At 35.2% G+C, this 11,590-nt stretch overlaps 2 protein-coding genes across 2 annotated transcripts; one reads left to right on the forward strand and one right to left on the reverse strand.

Moving 5' to 3' along the window:
- Window positions 1–5,588: 5,588 nt before the first annotated feature.
- Window positions 5,589–6,816, reverse strand: LOC110106727. Its single transcript, XM_028698839.1, has 3 exons — window positions 6,583–6,816; window positions 6,408–6,483; window positions 5,589–5,740 (listed from the first exon to the last, which is right to left on the reverse strand). Exons 1-3 carry the CDS (start codon window positions 6,814–6,816, stop codon window positions 5,589–5,591), a joined length of 462 nt encoding a protein of 153 aa, XP_028554672.1.
- Window positions 6,817–9,687: 2,871 nt separating this feature from the next.
- Window positions 9,688–10,987, forward strand: LOC110106728 (the record flags this gene model as incomplete). The annotated part of the gene is made up of 5 exons (XM_020836709.2): window positions 9,688–9,879; window positions 9,957–10,071; window positions 10,164–10,212; window positions 10,622–10,723; window positions 10,898–10,987. Coding segments are annotated over exons 1-5 (421 nt in total), but the record flags the coding sequence as incomplete, so codon positions are not given.
- Window positions 10,988–11,590: the final 603 nt, after the last annotated feature.

Genomic DNA, 11,590 nt, shown 5'->3' on the forward strand with positions numbered 1-11,590 from the left:
GTTTTCTTCTGCAAGTCGGACATTTTTTCTGGGATTGGAGAGCTTGCTTGATACAGGTTTGACAAAAAATATGGCCGCAGATGGTCGAACATGGATCAACCAGTGAGCTCATGCAAATGGGGCAGCTGAACACAGGCTCCTTGGGCACCACTATTTCCGGCGCAGTTCGATGGTTTGCGCCATTTCTCCTCTGGCAATATTCACAAAATTTTTAGGACCGCAATAGGAATAACTTCGCTAAAAATAATAATAATAACTTGGGATGAAGATGAGTTTCTATAGTCAAACATCCTTAAAGTGAATATATCTGTAAATTATAAGGCTGCAGTACATTAAAATAACGGATAGGGGAATGAAGTTTTCTAACGGAGAAGAAGATATCAAGAAGCTTTTCAAAATAGTAGCAAAAAGAAGTTCCATAAAAATCATTTCTACAGAATCGTCCCATTCTAACAGGGATAAAAAAATAATTTATTCGTTTCTAAAAAAAAAAAATGCCGAAACCAATGAGGCCTACAGCTCCATTTAAACAATATTTCACCCGCAAATCAGGACTGGGACCACCTGGGAAAATCAGTAGACCTCCGTTGGGGCATCCATGGGAACATTTGAGTAGAATCTGTCCAACTCAAGTATAATTTTAAAATGGAGGTCCAAGCATAAGAAAATATCAATAGACATGCATCACTGCATATAATTCTGATAATTGTAGCTTTATACAAGGGCTCATAACATTTAAAAAAAAAGTTTTCAATATTAAATATACATTTTGGTCCATGTAATAAAAAAAGATCAAGATTAAAACTGGAAGCTAATTTATAGTAACAATTTTGTAACTAGTTAAAATTTAAGTATTGTATATTCCTAAAATATAATATATTGATTTAATATATGTTGATCAGAGCTATATAACTACAAATAGTAAGGCAGGCATGGGAATACGAAGCAGGCATCCGAGCAGTGCAGCAGACGTACAGGCAGGATTCCAATATGCTGATTTCTTTTAAAATAATCGATCCAATTGATGCCCCATGATTTTCCCTTTCCAAAAGTTCTTGCAAGCAATCACGCTAATATAAAATAGGAATCAATGTGCTTGAAAAAAGTGTCTATTGAAGATCACAAAAGTCAAAAGAGCATCAAATAATCAATTATCATGTCTGAATTGACAAAGTTTTAAATAAAAACTTTAGTTGAGCAAGTACTAGTTTATGTGAACCATAAGGCCAAAAAATAGTTTGATGTTCAAAAAGAAATTTAAAAAAATTCAATTTAGAGTTAGCAACAATTGAAAATCAGGAGAAATTTTGGACAAAAATTATGTGAAGATGCATTTAGAAAGCATAGAAAATAAGTTCGTTAAATTATGAAATTTGAGAAGAAGGATAAACCTTATGAATAAGCTAGTTGATAACATTTTGTTCAAGAGGTGGAAAGAACTCATAAATCAACGACACCTCAAGTAGTAATAAAATTCTAATTTTTTTATGGAGAAGCGTCTACCTGATAGAGATAGATCAGAACCAATACTTTGTTCATACTCTCAGGAAAAGGATTAGTCAAGCAACAATCCGCATTTGTTTTGTTGCTTCTGCCAAAGAAATCAATATGTCCGATGTTCGAGAGCAGTCATAAGTGTGTGTTGAGGCTTTAATGATAAGTAAAAGAAAGATAATACCACGACCCAGTGAAATCAACGATCATGAGATGTAGATATAATTCTATAACCAGATAGGTAATGAGTATAATCAATTGGATCGATTATTTTGAAAGAAATCAGCATTTTAGAATCCTACCCGGACGTCTACCGTGTTGTCCGGATGCATGCTTCGCTGCCCCACGCCTGCCAGACTATTTGTAGCTATATGGCTCCGATCAACATATATTAAATCAATATATTATATTTGGAGAATATGCAATACTTAAATTTTAACTATTTACAAATTTGTCACTATAAATTAGCTTCCAATTTTAGTAGTGATCATTTTTTATTACATAGACCAAAATGTATATTTAATATTGAAAATATTTTTTTAATTGTTATGAGCCCTTATGTAAAGCTGACCACCTATGTAGAACCATTCATCCATATCTCGGTAGCATGCTAGTATTAAGATGGTTTTCGAGAAGAGTGCTCTTCTGGTCTTTGCAATCAGCATTATAGTAAGATGGTTTTCGAGAAGAGTGCTCTTCTGGTCTTTGCAATCAGCATTATAGGTATCTTAAAACTGATGATATTTTACTATATGTCTATATCTATAAAAATTCGAAGGAAAAAAAGGATGGTAGTGTGTCTAAAATAGCATTGGTGGAGGACATGAAAGTTGAAGGGGTGATTGAGCTTGTATGAGGAAATAATCATAGCTTAATTCAACAGTTTGTTCTACTGGCATCTACTGTTAATTTCTTACATAGTTGTGGTTTACTTTATTTTCAATTATTGTGTACTTCTACTTAAAATTATTGCCTCAATGAGCACCTTTTTTTATGATAAAAAAATTATGATTTGAGATATTATAAATATGGGAAAATAGTGGAGCCTTGCCTAGTTGAAAGAGCTTTCACTACTAATGAATGTAAGTTACAAAAAAGTTTGTCTTTTCACATATTGGGAGAATTTGTACTTAATTATGAAAAAAAAAATTGTTGCAAGTTTCCTAGTAATGATAATTCGAGCAAGATGATGAGGTAGATGGAGATGATTGCATTAGTCCTCCTAATATAGGTGAAGGCATAATAACTTTATAGTTTATCATAGTTTCATCAGGAGTGGTGCAAGTCTTAATGACAAGACCTGAGGGATACTTCTCCTTATAAAGGCGTGAAGCCTAAATCTTAGAATTTGTGGTTTCTGTCATTGTTTTGTCATCATGTTTTATAATTGGCTCTTGTACATGCTTAAGAGTTTGTCCAGTATGTTACATACTGGTTTTCAAACACAATGTGGTTTGACCGAGTATTTAAAAATATACAAGAGTTGTTACTAATGTTCAAATACAGTGATTTGACCAAGTATTTCCCAATTTCGATTGGATAACATCAAGGATCAACCTTCAGCTCATATATTTTTGTTTTAGTCATGGATATTCTTACTAGACATTTGTAAAAGGAGATACCCTAGCGTATGTTTTTGTCGATGGCATTCTTCTTATTGATATAACTATAGAGGGAGTTGAAGGAAAACTTGACCTATAGAAGCCAACCTTAATAGTCCAAAAGTTTTCGTTTAAAGTAGATCTAAAACCAAATGCATGGAGTGTGATTTTAAGTCATAGATCTAGTGAACAGATTGTGACTTTGGATGATCATGCCATTAATAAGAGTACACGTTTTACATATCTTTAATCTATTGTTCAAACTGATGGTAAAATAGATGAGGATATTATTATTAGAATTCAATTGGATGGTTGAAAGTGGAGGAATGCATCAGACTTGTTGCATGACAGAAAGGTTCCCCTCAAACTTAAGGGAAAATTCTATATGATAGTGGTGAGACTAAGCAATGTTTTATGGTGCGTAATGTTGGCAAATTAAAAGAGAAGCATTAAATTAAGTTTAGTATTGTAGAGATGTTGATGCTCAGGTGGATGAGTGACTTCACTCTTAGAGACAAAATGCGAAACGAGCATTATACGTTATAAGGTTGGGGAAACTCCAGTGGCAGACGAGATTAGAGAATCATCTTTGATGGTTTGGTCACATAAAACATCAATTAGAAGAGTGCATATTTTAGATTTGGCCTATATAAAAAAGGTAGAGGTAGACCTAAAAAAACATAGTTAGAAAATATTAGAAATGAACTTTTTTATTAGATGTAAATGAGAAATTGACAATTAACAAGACACAATGAAGAAAAATGATTCATGTGACCAACCTTACGTAGTGGGATAAAAGCTTGATGTTGTTGTTACATGTTGATTTTTATTTTTAGGTATGAATCTAAATTATAGTGGAATTTTATATTAGTTCTGATAGGAAATACTTGAGTTCGCAAGTAGCCCTAAGGGAAATACTTGAGTTTGCAAGCAAACTGATAGGCCGGCCCAAGAGGGGCCGGCTGGACCGGTCCTTGTGTATAGCCGGCGGAACCATCAAAGAAGAGGGGAGGCGGACCACCTAGCGGGCCCCAGTTTGAGTTAAATCCAATATTGGGAGAGAAATTTTAAATTACAAGGGTGTTTAGGGAATTTATATCCCTCCTTTAGCTTTAATTAGGGAGTAATGATAGAATTAGGGTTTGCATCTTGAGATTGAGAGAAATCTTTAGATCTAGGGTTTGTCTTGGGCTCTAGTAGACATTATGGAGAGTTTTCCTTCCTATCAAATTGAGGAATATTGTATATTGCTTTGTGTTCGTGTTTGTTATTTGAATCGAAGTTTTCTTTGGTGTTTTCTTCCTCATCCTACAAGAATTCCCGCATTGCTTTTTGCTGATTTCTATTGAAATCAGCCCTTTTGTTCACTGTTTTTGCCGATTATTGGTAGGATTGCTTGCGAACTCAAGTATTACCCGTGTGGTTACTTGCGAACTCAAGTACTTCCTATCAAAAACCTAACAAAAATTGGTGAAAACAACGGGAAATCTAGCTGATTTCAGAGAGAAATCAGCAAGACAAAGCAGAAATTCCAAAAAAATTGGGAAGAAACACAAGAATCTTCTTCTATTCAATCCATGAACAAGAAAAATAATATAAGATATAAGTTTCTTCGATTCGAAAGTAAGAAACAACTCTCCAATTCTCTAGCAAAGCCTAGAGCCCAAAAAGAACAAACCCCAGATCTCAAATCTCTTCCAAATTCAAGATGAAAAGCAAACACTAACCAAAAAGAGTAATTAAAGCCAAAGGACCCTTACAAAAAGACTAAACAACCCTTAATGCAAACTTTCCCTCCTAAACAACGATTACATCAAGAAATTGGGCCCACTAGGGTATTCGCCCCCCTCCCCTTGGTTCCACCCCCCACTTGGCTTGGGCTGCCTGCTATAGCAGTGAACCGGTCCAGTTGGACCGGTTCATCCAGCCCCTCCTAAGCCGCCCTAACAAATTCTCAAACTTTTTGGTGATACTTCACATTTTTGTGACTTTTATATTATCATTTATAATATTTAAGCATTTTTTTTCTGATTTTGCATCAAAAGAAAGTACACTTTGATTAAATTGAAGGTTGGTAAACAATAATATTTTATATTTATGTGTTTCTTTATGCATCTTGTCCTAAATTTATATTAGCGAACCCTATACCCTAGGACGTTCTACATCATGTGTTCAACTATAGCTAGAACGCGTTGCACTAATTGCCACCACATTGTGTGCTAAGCGCGCACTTGAATGATGCGGTCAACCAGCTCATTGTTGCTATCAAGTCCAACATCTAGAGTGTGTTTTTTGAAGTTGAACAGCAGCTATCACCCTCACTGTTTTGATATTAGCAGTGAATTTATTCATTGTTTACTCAATTTATTTTATAACAAGCCAAAGATCTTGACTAGAAACGCAATAAATTAAATACAAACTAGACACGAAACAATATTACCATCAATTTCTCGGTTAAAAGCTTCAAATGTTGTGTGTGTGAGAGGAGAGCATTCACTTTAAATTTGGGAGTACCTTGGCTACGTGATCATCTTCAACATTCACATAAGCCTCACAATTAATCACAGCCCTATTTGGTGAAAGCCTTTGACGTCTTCTAAAGTTATTGAGAGGTACTCTAGAAAGATGATCGTCTACATTGATCACTACAAGAACAAATAAAAAAAAAGTCAATTAATTAATGAAATAAATTAAATCACTAAAAAGTTAGATGATCTAGATTCATACAATAACTATGAATACAAAGTGCAAAAAAAAGTTTACACCTAGTTAAAAAAGGCAGGAAAATGCATATACGGTTTGTTTTACAAAGAGACAAAAACAATAAGTCTATCCTGTTCCTAGTTTGTGAAGTGTTAGGATTCATGAATTTCCCAAATAGATGCTTGCTTAAAATAGGGACACCAAAAAATAGATTAATCCAAAAACCCATACCGAAGCAACTAAACTAGTCATTTTGGTTTGATTTGGATGATTTGGTTTAGTTTTAAGGTTTTGTAAAACCGAAATAAACCAAACAAAAAGTGATGAAACATACAAAAAAAATATATTTCAAAATGCTAATCAACTAATTTCTATTGTCACGTAAAGAAATATAAAACTCAGTCATTTAATTATTAGGCACCATCATCACTCCACGAGTTCTTTCATCATTTGTTACTTTCTGCAGTAATACCCAGTTTATAAGACAATAGGACCCCCCTTTTATTAATGGTTCAACATATTTTGTTTTACATTTTTTTTTCAATAATCATTTTAATGAACTATATTTTAATGAACATCCAACTACAGAAACATAAAAACTAAAATAACCTGAAGTTCCAGTGCTTAATTCCGAGTCTTCATCCAGCACCACCATCACTGGGCGTACCCTCAACTGATCCCTTACCTTGACCATTCAACAAGACCAAAAGCACATTCTTACCCCAAAATATTAAGATCAAACTCTACAGCAAAAATCAACCATTAAGAACAGATGAGAAAAGACCTGAGTAAACGCCCTAGGGGAGGACAGCAACTGCACATCGTCGTCCTCGATCGCCTCGATATCAATTGGCAACGCGGTCATCTCAGCTGTGGCAGCCTCGGCCATAGCTGAGGTCCCCTCCGCATGCCGAACCGCAGGCACCGACGGAGGGGAATTTAGATCGATGGTTAGGGATGACTTCCGGCGGTTCGCATCTCTCGCTTGCTTCTTCATACCTCGCCTCGCGGACGCCATGGAGCTCATGCTCAACCGCGTAACCCGAGGAAAATCCCAGGAACCAAACAAAAAACAGAAAAATTAACGATAAGATCAGCGATTAAGTATCTACGAGTGAGATTGAAAATTCTTCTGAGTTCTTCACGTGCTCTAGGGTTAGGGATTCGAAGATTTGGTACAAGTGAGTAGCAAGGGAAAGATTTCGCGATAAGAAGATGACGGTTGGGGGTAGGAACTTTTGAAAATTTTGAGCACTGGAATTAAAGTCAGTTGCAAAAGCAAATCATCTTAAGTTCGCCTGATCGTTACCACGATGATTTTCTTTTTGCGCAAAGTAATCTAGATGACGTAACTTATTATGTGTGCATGATTCAAATTTTAATCTAGATCAAATATATCAGCTTTTTGGTTGGTTGGTTCTTTTATTTGATAGTTGCTAGTCTTTTATTTGGTTGGGATTTTTCTATTATTGTCAATTGAATTTATTTTGTATGGACATTAATAGCTTATTTTTGTTTTGGTTTTTGGTTTTTGTTTCTTTTATTTATTTGTTCTTTTTGTTTGGTGGTTTAGGGTGTTTTTAATTTGTGGGTTTGACTGACAGTTTTTGGTTGGTTATATCTGTTATTTGTTGATTACAGGTGGATTTTTTTTGTTGATTTCTTGATCTGGTTTTTGGGCTGGTCAGTTGTTGGGAGTCTTCATTGTAGCTGGTTTTTTTTTTTTTTTTTTGGCTTGATACTAGTTATTTTTTGTTTTATTTTGGCAAGTTGAAGCGTTCTCACATGGTTGATTTGGGTTTGCATATTGATGGTTTATCTCTTGCGGTTCTGGTTCGATGAGGATGCAATTCATTTTAGCATTTGGTGTAGATTCCTGGCTTTATATTTGGCTGGTGCTGTTTAAGGAGGATTTCTAGCTTTGATCTATTGCTGGCAGGATTGTTGTTCTTATTGGAATTGCTGGATAATTATGGGCTATTGTTAGAGAAGAATTTTTTTGTTGCTATGTTGCTTTTTTATATTTTTGCTGGTTATTCGGGGTATTGATGGCAGAATTGTTGGTGGACTATTTTTCTTATTTAGTTGCTCATGCTCAAATAGCTCTTTGTTATTGTTGTTTATTTTCTTCTTTTTTCATGGATTATAGTTTTTCTTGTTTTTCTCACAACTTTTGAATTTTTGTAATTTCTATTATTTTCAATGAAAATTTGGCATGTTTTTCCCTTTTTTTTTAAATAATAATAATAATACTCAAATATATCTATATAAAAAAAATTCCCTCAAATTTGTAAATTATTTTAGATCTTCATGGCATGTGCTGTTATGTTGCCTCATTTCTGCAATAAAAAAGCCGTCCCAAACGAACCCTTAATTATCTTATTTATGCAATACGAGATTACACTGAGCGTTGAGCATTAATCTAAAATATGTAAATTTAAAACTGATTCTTAAGGGTTTATTTCATGCCGAAGTAACATGATGGGATTGGAATTTTTAACATTTGATTATTCTAAAACTTAGCCCTACATATATGTTTTTTTAAATGGTTGATTTACCATTAAGAGATAGGGGAGGTCAAATGAGTTGTTAAATTTGCTTCATATCAGATAGGAGTGGATATTGAAAGAACTTAATATCTACATTATTGAAAGCCTTCTTGGTACATGGGATTCGGCGGCTATTATTGGACCTTTGCTATTAAACTAGCATTGTTTAACTACTATCATCACCGGATCATCGTCGCATAAGTGTCAGTGTTGGTCCACCGCTGCCTAATCAATGCTATCAGATTATCGTCATTCAACTACGATTATTTGATGCCTTTCACATTATACTTGCACAGTCTCGTCATCTCCAAATTACGGTATTGTAGATTTTTTTGTAATCAATACTAACATAGTGTTATTATTTTAGCTCGATAAGACCCTCTAAGTTTTCCTCATTTTCAATTTTTTTATGTAAAAATTTTAATGTCACTCAAATTTATTTATTTATATATATTTTTTGTGCTAGATTTTTGTGTAAAATTATAGTGCAAAATCCACTCACTCTATCCTTAAGAATTTTTTAACTCACAACAATAATATTTATATACTAATAAATAAGAAAATATATTATTTAAATTTATGATATTGACAATAAATTTTTCTCAATAAAATTCCTCTAAATATATAACACCACAACAACAACAACAACATCAAGCCTTTATCCCACTACGTGGGGTCGGCTACATGAATCCTTTTTCTCCATTGTGTCCTATTAAAAGTCAAATTCTCGTTTAAATCTAATAAAGAAAGGTCATTACTAAGATTTTCTAACCAAGTCTTTTTAGGTATACCCCTACCTTTCTTAACATAAGTCAAATCTAAAACCTCTACTCTCCTAACCGGGTCATCACAAGGCCGATGTTTTATGTGACCAAATCATCTAAGACGACTTTCTCTAATCTTATCTTCTACTGGAGCTACTCCAACCTTTTCACGTATATGCTCATTTCGTATCCTATCTCTAAGGGTAAAGCCACTCATCCACCTGAGCATCCTCATCTCTGCCACACTTAACTTAGTATTATGCTGCTCTTTTAATGGCCAACATTCGGCACCATAAAGCATTGCAGGCCTCACTACCATCTTATAGAATTTTCCCTTAAGTTTGAGGGGTACATTTCTATCACATAACAAGCCCGATGCATTCCTCCACTTCAACCATCCAACTTGAATTCTGCTGATAATATCCCAATCTATTTCACCATCACTCTGAACAATAGATCCAAGATATCTAAAACGTGTACTCTTATTAATGACTTGATCGCCCAAAGTCACAATCCCCTCACTAGGTATATTAAACACCATTAAAGAAAAATACAGCCACTGTCGGAACAAAGTGGTCCAATACAGGAATCGAACGGGCCACAAATAAATAGACCCCACGCGATTGCTTGAAATCATTTGAGGCGGGAGGCAGAAAGAGTGTTCGTCTCCTAGAGCGAGCTTGCTAGAGGGAAAGAAGGGGCGATGGGCGAAAACCTAATCACCGATGTATCGAACATTGACGCCGTCGACATGCAAAGCATTAGGAGGTTTCTTTTAATCTGTGTATTTCCTTCGGATTATCTTCATCAGTTTCCGCTCATTTACTTCTCCTTGACGCCGATAGTTTTCGCAGTCGCTTGAAGGAGCTCTCCGCGTCGCTCGATGATGTTCTCAGTTCCTCCGGTGATTTGATTCCGGAACCGAATAGTTTATTGGAGGACTTCAGCCGCAATGTGCTGGTGAAACTTTGAACTCTTTCTCGCAAATTTCGTTCATCTTTGTTTAGACTTGACTGGCATTTACCTTGAAATTGAGCTTTCACTTTGAGCAGGCACTTAGCGTAGACCATGACGTCGAGGCTTTAGGGCCAGCTGATCTAGGCAAGCTTGAGTTTTAACTATGTTTATTTTGATTATTGGGCTTTTGTCATGATCCTTTTTTTTTAAAAATAAAGTCGGAGCCACATTGTATTTTGAGGCACCGCCGTATCGGCTTCTGTTATTATTATTATTTTCTCCTTCTGCATCTGTTCAACAAAACGCAATGTCGTTGTTGTTACTTGTCTTTACTGCTAGATATTGCAGTTTAACGTGCTATTTTTAGTTGTTTTGTGACCCTACAGTCACAGTTTTAACACAAACTTACAATGATTGAAATTTGAAAATCCTAATCACGTCCATCGTGATTGAGGGGATCAAAGAAAAAAAAAAAACTCAGTCTTATTCTCCAGTTGTGATCGGGCATGTGAATTTGATATTCCCTTTTTGGCGATGATTTGTATTTTTGCAGAAGCCTTCATTGAGCAGTTAAAGAAGGATTTAAAATCAACCGAGGAGGAAAACGTGAAGTTGTCTGGAGAAATTGATACGCTTCAAACCCAAGTTTCATCAGGTTCTTCTACTCTCCCTCAATCCCAGCTCCCCTCCCACTCCTTCTTCAGCCCACAACATGACCCGTCAACCTCACATGTTTTCCAGTGTGTGCTCGGATACAATTGCATGAATGTTTATTCAGATTATTCCAGTTGATATATATACTTTTTGAAAGTAACTGTGTTTTGTCCAGATTCAACCAAGTTGGGTGGAGATATTGACGCATTGTTATCTTTGCTGAACTTTATTGACTCAAAGGTTAGTTTTCTTCCCAAAACAAAAGGTTTTCTAGCAGTCTTATTGGTTGTAGGGTGGCACGCTGACCATAGAACATGGGTTCCTTGGCATAGATACGGTGTATGAACTATCCAGCATTCGCTCATTGCCCATGTTAATTCATTACTATATCACTAGATGCCTAATGTTTATCAAATCACACCTACCACTGCTTTTCATTTGTGCCCAAATGCATGAAAATGCACAGTTTAGCTCCCTGATGGATAAAGGATTTGCAATTCCTGCCAGCAAAAACATTCAATTTCTATGTCTCAGAAAAAAAAAAAAGAGCATTTGAAGTAGCAGCTGAGGAGCCAAAACTTCATTAATACCACTCAATAATGTTACTTTGAAATAAGCAAGACTGCTGGAGCTGTTTTCAAGCTAATATTAAATGACGAAAAACAAGGTTAAAGGAAACTAAGTTCTAGTTTTGACTCTGCACATATATGTATAATCTCCATGCTGTCCTGCATTCAAACATTTGTTTCGTAATGAGCTGAGGTTATGCGTGTGCTCTTTTGAATCCAAGTGGTTGTATTGTATCTGTGTCTCCGTTTGGCTAGTTAAGGTTTAAAATTGTACATGTTAGTCATGCAATTTAGTTCAC

Source organism: Dendrobium catenatum, unplaced genomic scaffold (assembly GCF_001605985.2).
Source record: "Dendrobium catenatum unplaced genomic scaffold, ASM160598v2 fragScaff_scaffold_1160, whole genome shotgun sequence".
NCBI lineage: Eukaryota > Viridiplantae > Streptophyta > Magnoliopsida > Asparagales > Orchidaceae > Dendrobium > Dendrobium catenatum.